The sequence below is a fragment of the Melopsittacus undulatus genome, chromosome 4, assembly GCF_012275295.1.
Source record: "Melopsittacus undulatus isolate bMelUnd1 chromosome 4, bMelUnd1.mat.Z, whole genome shotgun sequence".
In the NCBI taxonomy this organism is placed as follows: Eukaryota; Metazoa; Chordata; class Aves; order Psittaciformes; family Psittaculidae; genus Melopsittacus; species Melopsittacus undulatus.
The window spans coordinates 77606096-77630730 of record NC_047530.1 but is presented as its reverse complement, the minus strand read 5'-3'; the positions used below and the strand labels follow the sequence as shown (position 1 = coordinate 77630730).

The window sequence follows — 24635 nt, the reverse complement described above, 5'->3', positions numbered from 1 at the left end:
TGCCCCAGGCTAGACAGACAAAATTCACTGCTGATCTCCTTGTTCTACATGAAAAATGTCTTTATTTTTATGGCTTGAGGACTTTTTATTAACACTGACATTTTCTTCCTTTCTCATCTTCTCATCCTCCAAAGAGAGGGATACAGGAGAAGATAATTGGTTTTATTCTGATATATTATGCACTGAAACAAACATTCTGAAAAGTGTTTACACAAAATTTTATTAGATATGGGACTACTCTGATTCTGGTCACTAAGAGTTTGATAAAAATATTCTATTCTATTATATTATTCTGTTATTGATAATAAACATGGGAAGAAGATTTAAAGGCATTCCACTACAGAACTTTCCTTCTAGAAACATCAAACGCCACGACTGTCTTGGAAATGAAAGACCAATTAAAAAATGCACATCAAAAGAAATATTCTCAAATGCACTTCCTGCTGTGTTTATCAACAGGATTGTTTTCACATTGTCAATCTATCTTAGTTGTGCAAAATGACTAATCAAAGTAGCAAGAGCATCATTGAGGAATGACAAATCAAAGGAGCAAAAATATTCTCCATCTCAATTTGCTGTTTTGAGCTTCTGTTGTCATAATTTAGAGTTTATGCAAACTCTTGCATAGAACAAGAGGCCTATCACAAGGCAGAGACTCCGATGCACTGTTGTTATGTGTGAATAGTATGATCTGGGAGGAAGAAAAAAAATCAATTAGGTACTGTGGAGACAGTGTTCTCACAGGAGAATAGATATTTGGTACATGAACTCTGAATAACTCTGAAAGATACAGCAAGGCCATGAGAGGCCCAAGGAAGCTTAAGCAAGAAAGATAAGAAGAAGCTGGAATTCACAGAGTGATGAGAACTGTTGACTGTTGGCAAGCTTTTGAGGTCAAGTTCTCACACCTGTGCTTAACCAATTATATGTTAGTTACTAAGGGTCATCAAGACATGTATCAAATAATGATATGCCAAATCGTTGTAGGTGTGTGTAAGCAATAGTATATAAGGAGTTAATGTTGGTCTGATCATATTGATCTCTGACTGAGTCCATTCCACGGCAAGGCACAATTACATAAAGTTTGGCATAAATGCCTTTTTTCATATGTTATGCACAAAGATTTTCCATTCAGGAAAGAACTTAAGAACCTAGTTTGTGGCAGAGCACATCATGCCACCCTTCAAGATTACATGTTTTTGGTTTTTTTTTAATGTAAGTATGGATAATGAAAATAAGAGACATAGAGCTGTATGGTGGCCACCCATGAACTTGGAAACATTCCTTAGCCTGAGAGTAAAAAGTAAACGAACAATGTATTTGAGGGTTAGATTTATCAGAAGTTCTATTTTCCTGAATAATTTTAATACCTGATATTTATGGAATCCACAAACTGCTTCACACTGCTAAGAAAACATATTAGTACTGTGGAAGAAAAATTTTACCCTGATGAATACAGTGAAATAGTACACTACTGGCATTTCACATGAAAAACCATTAGTATCCTCAAGAAAGCAACCAGAAAAAGCCTTGCAACTATACCCTGAAGAGACAAATGTTTCAATCAGCGATACAGGCACATTTATCCAATTTTTTTTTCTTCTAAGCTTATGTCAGCTTAAACCACATATGAATCTTTGGCATTAGCATCAACAAGAAGGCAGTGAAAAGTTAAAAATTTTAGTTGTTCCTGGCAAAAGTTTATAGAAATTCCTGCCCAAATTTATTTTACTGAGCATATGAAGATGCATGTATAGGTTATTGATCAGATTCTCGGTCCTTCCCCCCACCAGATCCTTGTGTGCACAGCTACAGATCATGGGGATTCTAGGGCTAATGAAGAAACAGTTCCTGCAGAGAACCTTGGTAAAGCAAAAATCAACCAACCAACCAATTCCATTGGGGATTATTACACCAATGTGTGATTTAAAGATCCTTAAGGCATGGCAGTGGTAGAGCTCAATATCAAAACTCTGCCTATAAACTTAGGACTAGGTTCTGACCTAATATCCAGTATCTAATAATTCTACTGATAACAACTGTGTATTTGTAAGAAAATAAATTGATTTCATGTTTTAAAAGGAATTTACACTTAAGCATGTGTGAAGTAAAGAAAAATGTCTCACTGAAAGGGAACATGAGACATCACAATAAATAAATTCCAGTTGGTCCATATAAAAGTTCATGATTCAAACTCAGGTTACTTGTATAGCCACTAATTAAAGCTTAGTACTACTTGAGTATTAAAAGTGTGAGATTCTCTGCCACAAAACAAACTGTAATGTTTCTGAAAAGCCCAACTACTTCTACTTCATAAAACCTGGAATTATGCAAAAGTTGAGGGCCAAATCCATCTCTGATGGTCAGCAGAATAAAGCAGATCCTGTGGAATCATACCTGCATGGCACAAAACTATTTAATACAATATTTTTATAAAAAATGAAATTGTTTTATAATTCTATTTACATAATATACAGCTATATACCTAAGTTACCCAAATGTGCAGAACTGCAAAAAACATTTAAATAGAAGTTGTATAAAAAGCAAAAATTGTCATTAAAAAAACAACAAAAAGAAATTTAGGCATTTGTACAAAGTAATATCCTTTCCCTTCAATTTGCTTTTCTTTAGTTTTCATTTTATAAGTTAAATTTAAAAATTAGCCAACACACTGAATTAAGTATGTAGATCTTCATTTAAATAAATCAGTCAACAATTTCTTTATAAAGTATTTAACACTTCATTGTAGAAACATAGGCAAAATGACTATTATAACCAAAATGAAAAATACTGTTCAATTTAAAAAAATGTACTTAAACAAGAACCTGAAAAAGTTTATGATATGCATAACATTGTTCAACCAGAATTGCACTAGTATTACATAAATCAAGAGTTTTATAAAGGCCCCAATATGGCAAAGTTTAGAAATAGGTAGTATGCATGCACAATAGTACAACAAAAATCTTTTATAAAACAGCAGTTATTTTTGTAATGTTTGTACAAAGGGAATAAAGAGCAACCACAAACATATTTAATCTGTTAGACTAATATATTATGACAGCTAAAAGTCAGTCATGTCTAGCAGAGGAAAGGAAGAGTCCTCCACTGTATATACGTGAATACATCTTTTGTGCCTTTAAAGTTATGTATAAAATATTTTGATTCAGTTCAAACCTGAAAGAAATTGTAGTCTTTATTTCTATTAAAATTAAAAAAGGTGAATCAGATTTTTTCTCTTAGCAACAACAGAAAGCAGATCAGGTCAGAGCAAGTGCTGGGAATTGTTACTGATGCTTTTCACTTTTGATAATTGGATTTTGATATTTAACCCAGAATATTGAAACTTGATCTTAGGTAAGGTTTCCCTAATATGTAATTTAGTTATGTTTTACCTCTGCAGTATCACAGTTTATCTTCATTTAAAGAAACTGCTGTGTTTTTTTTTATTCTTTAATATCGCAAGTATGACTTTTTTGTGATTGTCAAAACTGAATGCTGTGATCATCTGTGTGTGCTTAAGATTTGGGGTTTGGTTTGTTCCCTACTGCTTCATATGTGTTGGTGAATTATTAATCCATAAGTAATGAGTATGATTAAGTGAATAAACATATAATGCATGAGTAGGCAATGCCCTCTTGTGCTCTAGGGTGGCTACTGTCCTACAGGACTGTTGGTGTTTGTATGCTTTGTCCCACAGCAAGTAAGGTTTCAGCTTCCAAGATATACCATTACTATGTTCTATAAGGTTTTAATAAATACAAAGCTTGTTTACATGGTATATATGTTTAGTATATCATGTACAGTCACTGAATTTCTGAAACATAATCATTGTGTTCATGCAGATCATTAGATGTTTCATTTCTATAGTCTTGCTTACTTCTTGGCAACCTAAAGCTAATTTAAAAGCAAGTTATGTTTGTTTGTGAAAAGTTATCTAGCTTTACCAGGATCTGAAGAGAAACTCTAATGGGCACAAAGAAGAGAGTAGACCATTCAATCATTCTTTCACCATTTAAAATAAACAAAATTACACACTGTACTACAGCTTCCAGACTACATAATGAAAAAGTGCAGATACCATCTTCATCAATTAAGTAGAACCAAAAGAGTTCATAGAAAATAGATTGCTCATTTTCACGCTACAAATGAATATGTTGTTCTCAATTTTAACAAATTTAAAGGTGTGTTATTTCAGCAGCATTGTTGTAAATTGTACTGTAGTGCAGTTTCTTTTTCATAAAAATACCTTACAAATGGCCAGTCAAAAGTCATCAGCAAAAGAAAAACCCAGAAAACAATCAACCAAACAAGAAACAGAGGTAATGCTGATGCTGAAACAATTATAATACTGTTGGTACATAGAAAAGTAATCCTTATATTTTATACATTTATACAGAGTATAAAAGGTAACAGCAGATTATGCCACAGTCTCCCTTATCCCAATATCTATTTTCTTTGGAAGGAGTTCTCTTCTTTCATCAACACTTGCTAAGGAGTTTCGACAGTTTTGTCCATCCATATATAACTTTGCATATACTGGATTGGCATAATTTGTTGGCTGCAGAGAAATTAAGCGTAAATTAGAGCAGTCAAATTAAACCAAAATAAACATTTATGGAAATGGAAATGTGTTTGATAAAGCAAGACCAAGTACATGTAAAATATAATTGGCCGTATTTAATAGATACCTGGACTTCTGAAACCCTGATGAGTTAATTATTTAGTTAAAAACTAAATTCAGGATGAGACATGCTATTAAAAGAATCAATGACATGACATGCAGAATATTATGATATTCAAACCATAAAAACAATGATGAAAATTAAGACAAAAACCTTGAAAAATGTCTCTGATGTTGACTTGTCCACCTTATTACACGGGAAGATTTCAGAATAGGTATGAAAAAGTTTATAGAGAAGGTGCACTGTGAGACCATGTGACAAGTTTAATAGTAGAAAACTGCAAATAACAGTTTCCATATATTACCTGTTCTAAGACAACAGCATCCCATCAATAGCTGACCATGTTTTCGAATTCTGTGGCCCAAATATACAACATGATTTGACCAAAAATTAAATACTTCCATAATGTAAATTTAACTTTAATAATAAACCAGCATAACTGTCAATATATCATAGTAGTTACAGATTGAGAAATATTTTCTCAACAATTTTGGTAGTTTGGACTTTAACAAAAAAATCTATTGAAATTAACAAAACTTCAATACAGGACAAGTCCATTTTTAATTCTGCAAAGTATTTCAGTATATGAGAAATCTCCTGAGTATAACAGCACAGAAGGATGTATATAACATGGATGAAAACTTACTCTCCCGTCACTCATGCTAAGGATAAAGCAAGGTTTATCTTATCTATGTCTCCAGTAATGCCTTCATACTTTGTGCCTTTATAGTCTCCTAGAAGACCTTTGCTATCCAACTAGATGTTCAGCTTTTTACCTATAATAACTGGAAAAGACATCCTGCATTCAAAATCTTCCTTTCTTACAACTAATGAAACAGCACAGCTTTGCTCACACAAATACTGAGTGGAACACAAGCTACAAAGTAGGTAAATTAGTTTTGTGTACATAAAAAGTGGCTAAATCTTAAATTACCTAAACAAAAGTGGGTAAGTTTTCTTGACTTGCAAATATCCTCAGTCCTGGGCAACAAGGAATGAATGATGTCTAGAATCTAGTTCTTCCTTTCTTTGTTGATCAATAATGTTTCTAGGCCCAGGATTCAGATATTTCTTAGGTTTGCTATCTACAGCAGCTACTCATTTAGTTAGTTACAAGTTAGTTTTACACCTCCCTGGAACGGAGCCAGGAAAAAAGGAAAAGATGAGTCATATTTAAAAAAATACTCTTTTGTATTAATGAAACATAAATATTCAATCAACTGCTCTAGTAATTTATGAGAGCAAACACTCAGTGACACCTGCCTGTCCCAACTGAATTAGAGATTGTTACATTTGTTGTAATGATTATAATCAGAAATTCAGGAAAATAGAAATTTAGTTTTATTTCAGTTGATAAGACTTCTTATTTCATTGACAATCATTATTAAGGATAATAACCACAACAGACGAGAGACACTTGTCATCTATATAGTGCCTTATAGAGTTATTAAAATTATATATAGTATTAGGCTCTCTCTCATGATACCTCTTTGAGTGGGTAATAATAGCATATTGCAGGAGCTACAGAAAGTAACTTAAGTGAATTCTAATAACAGAAAGAGTTAATATTAAAAATGGGCATATATTCTAGCTTTCATACCCTATAGAATTTGTTAAACTTCCAAATACAGCGTATTTCAACCATGCAAGAATGCAAATGGCACGAAAGATGAGTATCTATATTGAAGCACATGAAAAGAAATGTCACATTGATGACCCTTTTTAATACTTTAAATTTCAATGTTTGCAAACATCATGTTAAATTGTAGTTAAAATGTGATGTTTTAAAGTAAATAAAAATTGAAAACTCAACAATCAAAAAAATGCACTGCAAATATTAAAGAAATTGTTAATTTTAGTTTGTATCAAGTTTCTTTAAAATAAAAGCACTTGCTTTCGTTTATTTGTGAACTTCTTTCACTTTGACAAACTTCACTAAATGCCTGTAATTACACATAAATTACAAATGTATCAAGATACATGGCCGTGAATGTTATGGTAAACTTAAATAATGCCATGGAAAAGCATCACATTGGTTACAGATTTTGCATTCATTTGCAAAAAAGACTCATTTGCAGCTTTAGTTCATGCTACAATCATGAGTAGAGGTGAAATTCTGGATGCAGAGAGGAACCCTTTATTTGAAATAGAAAGAGTATTAATGACTGTCATTCTTCTCTCCATTAAAAGAAGAAAACCAAAACTAAAACTACACAGAAAATGCCTCTTATTTAAAAAAAAATAAAGACAAACTTTCTTTAGAAAGGGGCTGTGGTGGAATGAAATGGATTTGATTCATCATTTCTCACCCCTGTTGACAGTGGTCCTTTCAAGTCAGAGTTTAAGTAGATGGATGGAGCTGTGTGGGGAAGCTTGAATGCAGTGGGCCCTCCCCCTATGTATCTGGCCTGTATAAACAGAAAATTTTAGTTTCTGTGCTGATAAAGCATTTTCCCTGTGTACTTATCAACACTGTTAAACAAACAGTGCATTGATTAAAAACCTTATTTTAGAGTGATCTAGAAGTAAAAAAAAAAAAAAAGAGAGATCTAGTTACAGGTATTTTTCAGCATGAAAAATTCTTACATTCAATAGAAGAATAAAATTCAGCATTTTAAAATCATTTTCCATTAAGGATTAGAGCCAGACTTCACAATAAGCGTTGGTTCAGTTACTCTTCCTCCAGTGAGTAACCTCATTTTTGGCTTACTTGTATTCAGCACACTGACTATGTGATTCAGCAATGACATTCCTACAGCTATCAGTAATCCGGTTATTGCTTTGTCAGAAACGCTACAGAATGATGGCTGCCCTTTGGTGTATGCCTGATTATGGAGCGCTAGGAAAGATATCGCAGCATTACCCTGTTCATCCCATGTCACATCACTCAGGGAGTTCAATCACTGAAGAGTGGTGCTGCAGAAGTGACAGCATCTTTTACAAGAAAATGATAATACTTACTAGCTTTGAGTAAACATTTAATCTATCTATCTATCCTGCCAGGACTCTGAATTCTTTATGTCTTTAGAAGTTTTCTTATATGAAATAAGTTAGCCTCATACGTATGCATACACCCCTTCACACTTCAAATTGTAGACTGTACAATGACATATTTCCATTCAGTATTTGCAACTAGACTAAATAGGTTGTAGTTTGGCAATTTAAGGCAATGTGTCTATGACAAAAAACACATTTCACCATTTAGTTCTAAATCTACTTTGGAAAAATACAGACACTGGGAAAAATGTCCATCAGGATGCATCAGACTGTAAAACAGCTGTTGATATACACATGACATTTATTGCAATGAAATCTAACTTGCCTTTATATTCCTTAACTAAATCTAAATGTCTTTATTTTATGTTTCTACTAATTACATTCAAAAACATCAAAACCTTTGCAAGACATAAGTAGTGTTTTTGCCACCAGAAAAAGAAAAAAAATTTACCTTTTCTGCATTTACAGTAAAATCTGAGGCTAAAAGACCACCTTCACTGTGATCATGGCCCACCTCATACATGTTGTATGATGGATTGCCAATTTCTACATTGATTCCTCCATTTATAATGGGTTGTCTTCTTATAGTTTTTGTCCTATAATGCATAAACACACACAAGAAAAGACGCCAGTGACTTGTCAAGTTATTTCTTGGGTTCTGATTCTAATGAAATACATTAATTCTGTTTACTAAGTTCACTAAGTCTCTGGTTAAAATTATTAACACTTATATAGCCTTGACAAGTTTGAACAAACTGGATAAGAACAGAACTACATTTTCTTATTTAGTGTATGTGGAATATAAGTATAAATAATAGACACAAAATATAACTAAGCCACTGCATCCACAAACAAGTTTGGTGCTGTTTGTTGCAGCATTTTTTAAAAATCTCTCCCAACATACATGAAGTGAACTTTTTACAGTGAAAAGATGCACATACTTTAAATGTTTATTTTTTTTACTTCGTACATCAATATAAAACTACTTACCTTCGTTTCCTTTTGCAAAGAAATAATCCAATTACCAGAGTAGTGATCAAAGTCACCAGTAAAACAAGAGGAACAATGATTGCAATGCTTCCTAAACCAGGAAAAAGAAATATAATTGAATATTCATGGCTATATAAACTAATTTCTTCACATGAGTTTAGTGGTTAAATTATTAATAAAAAAGAAAAAAAAATCCCCTTACCAACAAGTGGAATTTTATGTGATGAGCTTCACTGATTTGAAACTTTAATGTTTAGGAATAATAAAAAAGAAATCATTATAGATAATGGTGTACACACCAGGATTTTTATCAACAAATCAGGATCTTCCTCCTTCTGGATACCAATATACTTTAGATTAATAATAAAATAAGTAACATGATGCTCTCATTTGCAGTGATACCATATGAAGGTATGTGGAATTGCTGAAAAATCAGGAGTGGCATGGCTACTGACTTTAACTATTACCATCATCTTCAGCTGTATATTTAAGTTACAGAACTATTAATTTAAAATATTCAGTAAGCATGCCTGTGATTAAAGAAATTCGTTATTAGCATTTATATGTATTTATTACTTTTATTTGTGGGAAAATTAAAAGTAATAAGCAATATACCTTTTTAGATGGTTGGTGCATTCCTGCATTTTAGTGCATTGCACTAAGGAGCCAATAATTTTGTTATGTTGATACAGGCAATCAAGAAAACTACAATAGTGCTTAATGTAGCAGAAAAACTGCACAGATCAGACAGTGATGTTAAAGGAGAGGAGGGAACAGGGAAGAAGAAACAGGCTTACATTTTGGCAGATAACTTCTGAAATTACACTACCTGCAAAAATAAGGTCAGCAACTATACCTCTCTAAGAATTTCTCAGCTTTAATGTAAGTATCTGGCAATAAAGAAATACATGTAACAAATAATTTTATGTTATAAAAAAATGGCCCTTATAAACTGCAGGTATTCAGTATAAAGCCAATATGGAATAACCTGCTTTTTCTTAGATATCACAGTCCTTCACTGGTGGTTTTTCACTGTTTTTCACAGTTACTGACTTGTTAGAAAAATAAGCTGTTGGCAGTCTCTGTCCTACATTAAGCACAGTCTAAATAAAGGACTGAAAAAGATGCCTTGAATTCTGCCTGAAGGCTTCATGAAAGCCAAGTCAGGCTGGCAGTTGCCTGAAACAAAGTACTACTAAAAGCTCGAGGCATTCCGAATTCACTCCAGGCTCATGAAGATTCAGTACGTAAATGACATTACAGCAATGCTATTTTAAGACAACATTTAGTACATGACTGGATGAAGTTCTAACTGAAGAGACAACCATCCCCCCAAGAAAAAAAACCCAAAAACCAAAATAAAACCCAAACCAACAAACCAAAAAAAAAAAAACCAGTTCATTTTGTCTTGGCTGGTAAACATTCAAGAAAAAAAAACAACCAACAGCCCACCCTAGATGAATTGCCATCTAGTGCCAATGGTGTAGCCTGGTCCTGTAGGAGCAAGCACAGGATGAACAACCATTTCCCAAATCGTAGGAGATATTCCCACAACATGACACACTGGTCTAGGTTCTGGCTGTGTTTTTGCCCATCTCCAGCTTGTGTTCTTTCACTTATCTGGATCACTAGGAAGATTTCATCTAAGCATCAAGCTGACTTGAATAGAGGGTGATCCATTTTATTGCTCCAGTTGGGTTAAATGCAACCAAGAGACATACAGTAGGGTACCATCAGCATACTCTATGCACCACGGGGAACCTTGTCCAGTTTAAACTGCCAATAGTGTAGCAATACCATCCTTTTATGCTTACAGACATGTTTAAAAGAAAAATATGACTGGAGCTATTCTTACTTTCTGGATGATTTTCACAGCAGGTAAAATCCAAACCTCTGCAGACAGCCAGTACAAAAGTTATGAACTACTTACAATTCTGTTTTTGATGCTTTCAGTAGGACTTGAATGGTTAGAAATCACGTACTAGGTCTCTGCACAGCAGTGATATCATCAAACACTTGACGCTTGATACACATTCTTTAAGAAAAGTACAGGTTAGCCCTTGAACCAGTGAGTGCATAGTTTATGGCTTGCATCCAAACCACCTCATAAAACACAGAATGCCAATCAAAAAAAGTTGAGACACTCCTACATTTACAGTTGGGGGGGTTGAGGTGTTTCTTTTGGTTGTTTTTTTGTGTGTCAGTGGTTTTTTTGTTTGGTTGGTTTTTGTTGGGGTTTTTTTGAGGGGGGTGTTCTTTTTGTTTGTTTGCTTTTGTTTTAATAAATGCAGGCAAACCAGCACATTTCTTGACACAAACTCAAAATCTGAACTATTAACAGATCAAAATTTCTAAACTGAGCCAAATCTGACAAGCAACTGCAGTTATCTGAAGTACTTACTTGTACTGATATTGTCAGACTTGCTGCTTTTGGGAGCTGGCCTCTCACACTGTGTGCCTGACCAATTGGCTGAACATCTAGAAGGATCCAATTAAGATGGTAAAGTTAATATAAGTTAGCTATTAACACACTAAACTATTAAAAAGACCATCAGCATCTTCTCAAGAGCTATGAGAATGACAACAGTGATTCTACCAAATAAACAATAAGCTTCATGGAAGGAGTCAGCAATACTCTGCCGTGGCACTTAAAACATTCTGAGTATATTTTTAGTTTAAAACTACAGCTTTGTACAGTCATATCCATATCCACAAAGCATATCTGACTGGACATAAACTACTACATGCATCTAGTAAACTGCAGCATCCATGCCAAATGGCTCCTTCCAAAGTTCTGCTGTCCCCCATTGCTCTGAATAAGGCTATAATTCCCCTTTGCTTTCAGATTTAAATACTTTCCTGAAAATTCTATATTTTGATGGCTTTCTCTTTTTCAGTTCTGAACTATACAACTAGGTTTGTATTTGAAGAAATACATATGTGTGTGTAAGTAGGTGAGACAGTTAGAGCATAAAGAGCTGTCCCGAAGGGACAGGAGTATCTACTGGCTTCAGAGTGCTCTGAATACTGTCTATATTCTGAATGTACGCTTCATGAACCAGAATCCTGGATGGGTACACAGTTATTCTGCTATAATATCTTTGTAGGAATATCAATATTGGAATATTTCTTCAATTGGGATTCAGAATGCTCTCCATGAATACAAGCAAACACAAGGAGTCCAAGTATGCAGACTCAGCAAATCTGTCAAAAAATGGAAACAAATACCTCAATGAAAATCAATCGCTTATTCGTCTTGCTGTAAATATGGTTAAGTTTACTACAGAACCTCAAATTTTCCTTTTTGGAGCAGCAGGAAGTTGTCACTTTTTATCTCTCCTGTTGCATATTGTGCAATGAATCATATTTTTTCTAAGTGTTTTTGAATTATTTATGAATTTCAACATGGGTTATCTTTAGCAAAATGAAACAGAGCAGCACACTGCATTGCAGCTCTAAGAAATACAGTTTCCCGATGCCTTTCTAAAGCTTTAACAAATTGCAGAGGTGGACATGCTTAACAACTGACATTATTCCATAATACAAAAAGGTTTGGAAAGGTGCAAAATACTGCAGACAAAATTCTTAATAGGAGAGCCCTAACCAACTTTGCTGATGATGCTTTGGACTCTCTCTTGTCTTTGCAGATCACTGCAGAAGAATGGCTAGTTTCTCTTTTTGCTCCTAAACCTATGCCAACACAATCCAATACTCTAATGAAAGGTGTCCCCGTGCATGGCAGGAGGGTTTGAGCTAGATGATCACAGAATCCCAGAATCCCAAGGGTTGGAAGGGATGATCTTTAAGATCCCTTCCAACCCAAGCCATTCTGTGATTCTATAATGATTCAGATAAAATTCTTTACTGGGTTTCATATTAAGTTTTAATTTTTCTGGGGGGACTGATTTTTTTTTTTTTGGTAGGTTATGTTTTGGAGGTCATTAAAGTGAGACAGAGGTAAGGCACAGATAGTCTTTAAGAACATGTTAATTAATTGACAGTTGATTCAAGATTTTTCATGCAATAGATGAGTTGTAGTATAACAGGCTCTTCAGGTTTATCAAAATAAGTTTACTTAAACATGGCAAATACACACTTAAATTTTCTCACTGCAAAGAAAACTACTTACTAGTTTCGCACACTGATTGCTTCTATATGATTTTATATATTTTAAAACTGAATTTAACTGACATTTCCACTCCTGCTTTAGAAGATGCATCTGTCTAATTTTTTTCTTTTTACAATCTCCTTTTAACAATTATATCAAATGAAAATGATTGCACTGACAGCATACCTCACTGAGACACTATTGAAGGAACTTGTTTTTTCAAAAGACCACTATTCAGCATATGGCTACAAAATATCTCAATTTTTGTAGAGAAACACCATAGGTCTTGATACTTAGAATATTCTACTGGGATCCAAACTGTTGGCATGTGACAACCATGAAATAAAGTCTTTATATTTCTATCTGGAAGTTCTGCATCATTGCTGTGGGGATTCAGCTCATATGATTAAAGCTTGTTATGAGAGGCAATTTTCATCTAATACTACAGTATTGAAAGGGAAAGATTTCTTTGAGTCCTAGACATATCTTAATCTTGTGTCCAAATCCTTATAGTGAAGGCTTCAAACACTTCTGCTGTGTAAGAGTACCACTACCATAAATCTGTCTTGAAACAGTTCAAAGAATATAGGATAGCATGACCAGCATAAGAATCACTATGAAGCATGCAAACATAAGCTTATGAGAAAATTGTGTAAAATGTACAATTATGCTCTGCTAAATCTTACAGCAGATAATGATACCATAAGAGCTGGTGAAGAAAGAAATCCTAGAGCTATACATGTAGTAAACAGAGGACCAGATTAAGGTAACTATATTAGAAATTTTTTACCTATTTTGGCATTCTAACTGTAAAAGTCAGCAATATTGAAAAAATTCAGAGGCATTTGATAAGTCTCAAAATTGTGATAGGTAGTTGCCGCTTCATTTTCACTTTTTCCAAATGCCTGCTGTCTCCAATAAAAACACGAGGGACTGAAGCTGACAGGATGGCAGTCATTTCCTTCTGTCCTTAAAGGTAAAATGTCCTTTGATGGTTCAGCACGCTAGTAAAGACGTGTCTTGGGAAGACAGAATAGAACAAGAAATAAAGCCCAGGGGAAAGGTATGCTGTCTGCAAGGGAATCTGACACAGAAAATTAGCCATGAGTAGGCATACAAATAATGATGGGGTTGGGACATGGACAACTAACTGTTCATGAAGGAACATTGGAAATGAGCAGGACTTAACCAGTTTCAATTGTCTTCAGATACTATAGACATAAAATGTTCTTAGTAATAACAGTACCTATCATGGGAATTGACTATTGGTTCAATCTGATGCACACCATTTTGCACCTTTCCAAATCATTTGGTAGCAGGAACTTTTGTTCTGTACCATTCCCAATAGTTGCATGGTCAGACACTGGAGATTTGTAGTACAAGCAAACAAAATTGTGTTACGGAAGCAGAACCACAAAAAGACACTGGTTTTACTGAAGACACTCATACTGTCAAGAACTGTGAACAGGAAGAACAGTGATAATGCCTACTCTGAGCTACACCTCCTTGTCTCTAAATTGGAGAGACAACAAATTGATAGGTGGACCACTCGGCGGATAAAGAACTGCCTGGATGGCAGCACAGAGAATTGTGGTCAATGGTTCAATGTCTGGAGGGAGACCAGTAATGAGTTGTGTCTCTCAGGGATCGATGTTGGGACCGGTCTTGTTCAACATCTTTGTCAGTGACATGGACAGTGGGATTGAGTGCACCCTCAGCAAGACTGCCGATGACATCAAGCTCTGTGGTTCAGTTGATACACTGGAGGAAAGGAATGCCATCCAGAGGGACCTTGACATGCTTCTGAGGTGGGCTGATGCCAACCTCATGAAGTTTAACCATGCCAAGTGCAAGGTCCTACACCTGGGTTGGAGCAATCCCAGGCACAGCTACAGGTTGGGCAAAAAGGAAATTCAGTGCAGCCCTGCGGAGAAGGACTTGGGGGTGTTTGTTGATGAGAAAATTAACATGAGTTGGCTTCAGTGTGCTCTCACAGCCCAGAAAGCCAACCGTATCCTGGGATGCATCAAAAGGAGCGTGACCAGCAGGTTGAAGGAGGTGATCCTGCCCCTCTACTCTGCTCTTGTGCGACCTCACCTGGAGTATTGTGTGCAGTTCTGGTGTCCTCAACATAAAAAGGACATGGAACTGTTGGAACAAGTCCAGAGGAGGGCCACGAGGATGATCAGGGGACTGGAGCACCTCCTATATGAAGACAGGCTGAGAAAGTTGGGGCTGTTCAGCCTGGAGAAGAGAAGGCTGCGTGAACACCTCATAGCAGCCTTCCAGTATTTGAAGGGGGCCTACAGGGTTGCTGGTGAGGGACTCTTCATTAGGGACTGTAGTGATAGGACAAGGGGGAACAGGTTGAAACTTAAACAGGGGAGGTTTAGATTGGATATAAGGAAGAAATTATTTACTGTTGGGGTGGTGAGGTACTAGAATGGGTTGCCCAGGGAGGTTGTGAATGCTCCATCCCTGTCAGTGTTCAAGGCCAGGTTGGATGAAGCCTTGGGTGATATGGTCTAGTGTGAGGTGTCCCTGCCCATGGCAGGGGGGTTGGAACTAGATGATCTTAAGGTCCTTTCCAACCCTGACTATTCTATGATTTTATGAAACTGATTGGGAGATTGACAGTAAAGGACAGGTTGGAGTCAGCTGTATGGTGCAAGGCACTATAGCAAAAATCTCATGGTAAAAATCTCCAGTTCTCCAACAGGAACTGGTGAGCAGATGAAAGAGCAACAATATCACAGAAAATGCCAACAGAAAAACTGAAAATTAATGTAATAAATAAAGGTTGTACATTGTCTTTTGCCAAGGTCATTAAGACTATGCTACAGCTTTCTCTATTACAATTTATTTCCACATTTAGAGAGACACTGCTTGGGAAACATGTTCTGAGATGCAGAATGCCTGTGTGACAGGAATTATTTACTTGAGAAAAGAATATTACAAAGGGACACATTTAAAACATTTGAAACCAAAATGAGGAAGGTGTCCCACCTGTAACGAGTAATATTTAGAATTAAAATGTTTACATTCCAGAGACAGATCATGCTGCTGTTACAGAACTTATTCATGAGAGAAAATGCCTCTCTCCTCTTATTTTTTGTACAACCCTTACATGTCAGTGCACTGAAACACTCAAAACTCAATTTCCTGAGCACTTGACCAAAAGGAACCAGTTGACTATGAAATGTCTGAACAGAAAAAAATAGTCAAGAGGCAGTGTGCAATTTTTTGATTTTTTTTTAAGTTTCTTCCTTTTTTTCCCACAGGCATTGCCATAAAAATATCATATAAAAGGCATAATAAGCAGTTAAAAGTGCTTTTATAGACAACTCAATACACCAGTATATATAAAAAAAATGACAGAAGGCAGCATTGAAAGATTAGTCTAGAAGTATAACAGAATATGTGAAACAGCCGTTACAAAATAGAGATGGAAGGGGAATTGAAAATGTTTCTTACCTATAAATGATATTTCTTCATTATACAAAGTAATTTCCTAACTTTTCTTTTTAGTCATGGCACAGACAGTAATACATAGAAAAACATCTTAATGAAAACATCCAGCCTCACTATTTTATGAACACTTACACCAAAAATTTCACTGGAACACATCATTACCATTACAACTATTTGTAAGACAGGAGAAGAGAACATCTGGATTATAGTTATTTAGTATCCGTACTAATTTGCATTGAAAGAGAAATCAATATAATCCCCATTTCTTCAAAAAAATCTGTAGGATGACAGACTGACAAAATCCTTGCACTAAACCAAACCACTAAAATACTCTTTATATTAAATTTAGCAGTACTTTTGGAAGCATGCTTTCTTCATACAGAGAGCTGATATTATATAGTTATACCCACAGTGAAACTTCAGATATACAAAGAACTTTCATAACAATGGAAGTCCAAAAAAAACCACCCCAACTTTGATCAATAGCACATCTAGTACCTTCTCCTATGCGATAGGGCCTATTTATTTTCAAATGAAAACAATAACTTTTCCATAATTATTTTATACATAAACAGAACACATTTTAGTATTTTTTTCTAATGAGCATCACTTTCTATCTTTATAAAGAAAATGAAGTGAAGGAATTTGATTGAAGCTTTACAACATTCCTTAAAAAAGAAACACAGATAACCCTGCAATCAACAAATAAAGAATAGGAAAAGAGCATAATTCAAAAACAGGCAAAGCAAAAATTACTTTAAAGGAACACAAAGAATCTTAAATTCAGTTACAAAATAAATGAAAAAATAAAGTGTGACTTTAAACATGATTTTTGATTACATTACTGTATACAAATCATCACTCACAACTCAACCTCTATTATCCCAAGGTGATAAAAAGAAGTAATTGAGGGTCATTATACACTATGCTATCAGGAATATGTGTGCAGTACATATGCTATACAAGTATTAGTACTAACATAGAGTAAATATATAAAAATGAAATATGTCTAGATGACCGCTACTGTAGCTGAAAATACAGAGAGCAACACAGCAAAAGGAAAAGAGATGGAAATGGTAAAAAAAAAAAAAAAAGAGACACGGATGGATCAATAGCTATATGACAAACTTTTTCTCTCCTTCTCAGCGGCAAAGTAAGTAGTGATGTACAATCGTAGCTAGTATGCAAGTTTTATCAAAACAACTTTAAACTCTTGATCAAAGGATATCTGCATTACAGCCTAGCTGGTAAATATTCAATGAAAAATATATATTCTCCTCTTTTGGAGGGTCTTCTCATCTCTTCCTTTGACAAACACTCTTCAAACATATGTGCATTTAATTCTTGAACTACTACTAGTTTGAGATACAAACTGAATTAAAGATCTATAATATAAAGTTAAAACCTGCTGACTATGTTCAAATTCAAGACATTTATAACAAAGGTATTTCTAGTTGAAAAAGAAAGCTCTCACAGAACTAACATAATACTGTAAAATTCCTGTTGTAATAAAACTTAGGGAGCTCATTAAATACATCAGGAAATTATATGGAAAACATTTATGGCCAGATATATTGCCTGTCATGGTTACAATTGCCTTCTACTTCTAGGCAGTCTTCTCAATGCTCCAAATGCTCTATGCTGCAGTGGGTTTTTCTAATCAACCTTCAGCAAGTGCCAGTCAGGTGATTGCATGGTAAAGTCTTTTTCTTGTCCACAACTAGACCATGGATGTACCTTAACCTTTTCTTGAACAGAGGTTTACTATAAGTTTTACATTCACTTATGAACTCGCATGTACTTACAGTATCTGTACAAGTCATACATGTATTTAAATAGAGACTGTTCATATTTAAAGATATTTTCAATACAAAAGGAATGCAATGAGTAAGGAATAGCCTCACAGGCATATGAGCTGCAGGGAAGTTCCTCTATCAAGAAGAACATACTCTTTTCCTTAAAAAATCCCATGACAAACACGCACACATGTGCACATGCTTATGTACCACACAGACACGCACACAGTGTTTCTCTCCAGCTACTGGAAATAAAGCTGGCAAGAAAATCTCTCTTACTTATTTCACTCCTGCAGGGATTATTGTTTCTAATTTATCCATGCTTGCACTTGCACATTGAAGATTCTTTTCATCACTTTTAGAGCAGTTCCATGACTTGTTCTCTCCCCATTTGTTCACTACTGTCTTTAATCCCTGTTACTCCATCAAAATTAATTAATCTGCAAGACCATTGATATCTGTCTAATCTGCTTTTGAAGTCATGTGTCTGTTTACTGTGAACAATTAACTATGCAGGATGACGTATTCTTCATTATAGAAGAACTGATATTGTTCTAATGTAGAAATACAACACACACAACTTGAAGTCCTCTGAACAGCCAACACATCCAGCCTCAGACAACTAATTTAACACTGTACATTGTCTTTTGAATTTCTCTTTCTGGGGACACCTAGGAAACAGAGGCTCTGAACTGTAAACACACTGCACTGCATAAAGCTCTATACAGAAAATAACCTAAGAAGGAATAAATTACTATCCTCTTAAATAGCCATCACAATATAACCTTGTTTCACCTTAAAGTTCTCAGCCATAGTCATGCAGTGTTGCTCAAAAGCTCACTGGAGCATTTAAAAGCTCTATAAATTTAGTTGGCTTTAAATAAGGATCAATATGATTTATATCTTCTACTGGTTTTGACTGTAAACTTGTAATAGAACTATTCTTCATTATATTTCTATAATGCCTAGTGTAAGGAGGTTATGACTTATCACATTTATTTGCAGATGCTGCTAATAATAATACACTAGACCACATCTATGAGCACGTGCAAATAATCACATTAATACAAATAAAAAGATGGAATTATGACAATCTGTACTTATGGTGAAGGCATAAAAGAAACAAAGGTGAGAAAGGGCAATATTTTGTACTAAAGAAATTGATATACCACTGGCTATGTAACAATCAGTGACAATCTTGTGTACTTGAAGGTTCAAATTTTTTCCAACTTTCTTCACTGGTATCATACAAGGTATAATCTATCCCTAAACCCTGCTTTTCTTGCATGAATGTACATGCAGTTAAGCAGTAAGTGAGAAGGAAACAGAGAGGCAAATAAAGGTAATTATTAAAACAAATGCCAGACTGATAGAATAGATGGAACTGACAGTTTGTGAAATAAAAAGCACTCAGATTATTTCCCATCTGAATCTGCTATCCTGTTCACTTTGTTTTCAATGGATTTGTTAAGTTACTGGAGCAATTCAGATATCTCTCATATGCTTCTAGTCTTATACACATTGCCCCCAGACCATCAGTGAGTAGTACTGAATATATCCTTAAAAAACTTAGTACATGAATGCTTAAAAGACAGTAACTATCTGTAAAATAATACTTCTTTAAAAGATATGCTCATTTGTACATTTTTCAGGAAAGGTCAGTACATCAAATACTAATGTTCTGATATTAAATTGTCTCACAGCCTTTCTTACTGAGCAAGAAGGACAATAATGATGAGGGGGAGGAATGTTCCTTATATTACTAAAAATAATGCTAAGAATTAATAATCTATATTGTGTAGGACCTTATCTCCAAAGACAAATCACAGTATATTCTGTATCTTTTAAAACCTGACAAAGTGTTCTTTGAAACTAGAGACCAACTTCACAAAACCTTCCTGTTTAGATGGCTCATAGACACAGCAAGGCTGTAATTCATTCCTAAACTGGTTAGCTGAAAAGCACAAGTTCTATTTCTAATGTGCACCTAATATTTAGCATATTCAAGTTTAGAAAAAGTTTAAAATAAAACCCTTGAGATAGGAAGATAAAATAGAAGTGGAACCTAACAGTACAAGTTGATAAAAGGAGAGCACATTCTTACAGGCTTATAGTTCCTCTGTGTAATTATGGCTTTAGGACTGCCCTTTAGAACAGATAAACCTTATTCTCTATTGTCTTTACTGAATAATAATAAGGACTTGATTATGTAAAAAGTTAGCATTCTCAACTGATCTGGCTGTGAGAGAGACAGGAGTTCCTGCCAAATAACAATAAAATCAGCCATTTCCTACTTCTAAAAATCAGCCAGTGATGAATTAGAGACTGGTTAAAAAATATGTTAGCACTTAGGTATGTGCCTCTCAGGGACCAGAGACAGACCTCATACATAGCATGGCCACACATGAAGCCTGGAAGTATAAAGCCTTCTTCCTAGCACAGGAGCAGAACTTTTAGAAGAAACCTTTGAATCTCCTGTTCCCTGACACAATGAGTCTCATGGAGCATGGGATTATTTCACTCCTTCCTGATATCTTCTACTTATCAGTATCAGGTTGATAAAAATTATAAACAAGCTCCAGTTAAGAACTAATTTGGCACCAGAAAACCAGAAGATACAGGGAACAACTGGACCTTGAACCGAGACTGGCAAGGAAAACTGGGACATACAGAGTTACACTTCTTGCTCTCTATCACTGTAACTGTCTTCAAATCCATCAAAAAACTATTTGCTTCTCTTTCCTTTTCTCTAAGCCACCTTTGCTTTGTAAAGAAACAATTTGGAAGATTCTATTAACAAAAAGTGGTGGCTGTATTAACCCAATAATCAGTCTAAAGAGACAACAGAAACACTAGTTCTACCTATGCTTACATTCTGCATGTGAAGAAATTAATTTTCTACTAAAGTTTCACTTAAACTTCAAGTTCTGTTCTCAGTTCACTTAAAATGCTTCCTCACACTGAAGAGAAACTTGAATTTAATCCTTCTTTACTACCTTTTCTTCCATTTCTTTTCCACCTTACAATAGATTTAATAAAAAAAAGTAAAAATCCCAAACTATATTCAAATAACTCTGCAAGATGAAAGCAAAAGGAATGTTCATTTCTGCTGAAAGGCATTATATTACTGATGTGCTTTGCCACTTTTCTTTTTACTGGAGCTTGGATTATTCACTCTACTGTATAGCACAAGTGTAATTAAAGCAGTATGGGGGATACTGTCACAGTAAGAATGAACAATAAGTAAACAAACAACTTAATCACTATGTTCAAAATGCTGCAATTTCTTGTTCATCTTTTCTGTGGAAGACAAACTTCTCACAGAGAGGAACCACAACTATCATCAACAAATAGCCTCTTTTGGGTATCAGCATTTCACTTTTTGGAAAGAAGAAAATGGAGACTAATACTACTACTTTTCCGTTTTGCTCTGTCTTCTTCAAGCTTTTTTCTTTTTTTTTTTCTTTTTCATTTTTGTGTAATTCTGTCTTTCAGACAGAAAGGAACAGTCTCACTTTGTCCTAGAAAGTTAATACTCTTCCTTGGATTTTGGAAGCCCATTTCATTACTTCCTACAGATGAGCCAAACTTTGACCAACACATGTCCTGGGCAGTGGCTTGAAATATGTCTGAAGGAAAAACATAACTTCATCTATCTGGAAGAAATGTTTAGCAGCACAGCCTTTCAGCATAGTTCCTATTCTAACAAACCATCTCCATGCTTCATTCAGTTATGCAGTTAGAAAAGTAGGAAGAAACGATCACTGGGCCTGGAAATTCTATGAATTCTTGCCATTGTTGGCATCTGGCCTCACACAGAAACTCTGAGGTTAAAATTCATGTTATCAATTCAAAGACTACTTAAAAGATTCAAACAAGATTTAAAATCCCTCAGTTTAATACGTGTTTTCATTTTGACAGTATATATAGTTAATCCAGATCAAAAGATCACATGAGGATAGGCAATGCCACAAACCCAAATATCAATGCTATTGAGAAAATTCTGAATTCAATTCTTTGCTAAAATCCTGCTGTCACTATATGTCAGTCTTGGTTATAGGTGAAACAGAAATTAAGCCTTATTGGCTAAAAATTTCTTATTGAGAAAAACCTCTACACAAGTATTTTTATGTATTTTTATGTAAAAATCCATAAATATAAAAAATGTTTACATGGATAACACATACTTAAGAATTGTACAAGTAAAATTCAGAAGTGATTCCCTATGCTGTAGTTTTAGACTCTATTACCTACTGGAATGTATAAAAAAAAAATTGCACTCTTACCTTCTAGAGAGCATGTTAAATAAAGAGGAGGAAAGTCACTTGCAATACATGACCTTATATGAAACAACAAGTTGTTCTTTATTTCATTATTTTGAAAATCCCAGTATGATACACAGAGATGGCACCGGTTCCATACAACCATGTCCCTTACAAACCCACTTCATACTCTTCAAAGTTTAAGTAGTAGTCAGAATACTTATCTAGTTTCCAATGGATTTATAATAGCTCAAGTCATTGTTTCATTGCTTGAGAATGCTGACAAAGGAATTGTGATAATTTTTTTTTAATAGATGATTACTCACCATACCTAGTCACTGCCATTGCTACCAACCAGACAGACACATCACACACACAGAGCATTTCATATTTTCAGAAACCACACATTTACATGAGATAAGATTAAAGCTCTTCAAGTTTTTTATCCCAAGTCTAGGTCCTTGGATCTTGATTCCACTTCTGACTTTTACATCACAATTGTTGAGTAAAGCTATGTTCATAAGACTGCTATTTCACATCTCTCATTTTCAAATACTACAGTTATTTCTTTCCCTGATGGGGATAAAATTTTCTCCTTAAGAAATAAGCCTAAAATTCTTTAGAGAAATACGGCCTACAAATATATCTATTTCATATCTTACTTTTATCAGAGAAGAAGTCAAAGTTATGACGTAACTGGCATTTTTTATTAACAATTTCTACTTTACAGTATTATTTCCATAAAGCTAACAATGAGACTTATGAATACAAGCTTAACTCCTGTAGTGGTACCTAAATAAGTGGTACCTAAATAGGTCTTCTGTTCCTTTCCCAGTAGAGATAATGAATGGAAGTCAGATTTAGACTACCAAACATGTTGCTAAACTCTATGCTATATAGGATTAAATTGGTAAAATATTTTAAAATGTGAACAATAAAAGCCAAGTGGCATTTTCAGTATTTTCAATTCACTTATTAAAAGTAAAGCTCTTTATTTCTTCCTCCAATGATGCAAATACTCCAATAGTATATGTTTAAATATACTCATCAATGCAAATATCAAAGGGTAAGTGTGTATTATAGAAATGAGCCCCCAGATTAAGGATCTATTGTGAAATGTATGCAAATGTGCATGACTTGAACCAATGAACTGTGGCCTGAAATGATGTCACAGAATGCGCAGCATTAAGTGGAAGGTTAAACCTACTTGCATCTCGGTTCATTAAACGCGGTTAAAGTGCAAATTCCCTCATTCTGACAGTAGTAATCACAAGGGTTCACTTTCTGGTCACAGCGCTGATTTTTAAACCCCACAGAGCATCTGCAGAATTTCAGTAAAATAGACCTATATAAATATTCTGCCTTTTGCTGAACAGAATTTAAACGCATTATATATAATGGCAAGACACACACACCTACACAGGCACACGCCCACAGATAACAAAATTAATACTCACAGAAGGTCCAATCTAACTATACAAAAAGTTTGCTCATCACTCATAAAACAATGTGCCTATACTAACTGAGGATTCAGGAATTTAATGTTCTTAATGAAGCATTATTGGTAAATGTACTACATATTTGTATCGATTGATCCAGATTGCAATGGCCTTAAAAATGTTCATGACCTTTTTCTTAGCATTGTTAAGAGTGTTGGTGTATGCTGCAACATTTATGTACTGTAAACACACAAATTAAGGTATTAAACTTTTTTTTTTTACCTTGAGATCTATGGTGTTCCATATGAATTTGAAAAAGAATATGTCAGTTTTATAAAGAAAAAGGAAAAATCGCAATTTCCAAAACAGCTATTCTAGATGTTTAAATAAATGAGTCACTAGCTTAGTCATCATCTTTGCAATCCATATATTATATCTGTGACATTCTCCTTTTGCTAAGATTTTTAAGTTCCTCTAGTCATCAAGTAAAGACATTTAAGGAGATTCAAAGAACAGGTAAAAAGGGCTGGATCAAAATAATCCTGAAAAAGAGGCACAGGTGATGAAAGCATTTTCAGCTGTGTAAAGACTGCCATGCAGAACTGCATTCAACTGTCTCTGACCCTAAAGCTGCAAACACCTATTGACAACTTCTTTACAGTAGTACAGCTACTACAGTTTTGCCCCTTTGCACATTCAGAAGTGCTTCAGCTCTCACAGGGAGGAAAAGTTGGTCCAACTTTACAGTGGTCATACTTTAAAATTTAGGCATTTCTCTAACTTCCCTAAGAGTTTGAATGCAATAAGCACTCTCTTTTAAAATCACCTACCTCATACACATCAACAGAATGAAGGGATGGCTGTATCTGTATTTACAAAGTTGTAATGCC

General features: G+C 34.7%; 1 protein-coding gene across 1 annotated transcript in view; it reads right to left on the bottom strand.

The window, feature by feature from the left end:
• Positions 1–2676: 2676 nt before the first annotated feature.
• Positions 2677–24635, bottom strand: part of LRP1B (LDL receptor related protein 1B) — a 565080-nt gene continuing 543121 nt past the window's right edge. Inside the window, exons 87-92 of the mRNA XM_034061327.1 lie at positions 23514–23627; positions 11071–11147; positions 8670–8760; positions 8131–8275; positions 6992–7090; positions 2677–4558 (exon numbers count right to left, since the gene is read on the bottom strand). Of these exons, the coding sequence (XP_033917218.1) occupies positions 4418–4558; positions 6992–7090; positions 8131–8275; positions 8670–8760; positions 11071–11147; positions 23514–23627 (667 nt within the window). The 3' untranslated portion in view covers positions 2677–4417. The remainder of the gene's footprint in view (positions 4559–6991; positions 7091–8130; positions 8276–8669; positions 8761–11070; positions 11148–23513; positions 23628–24635) is intronic.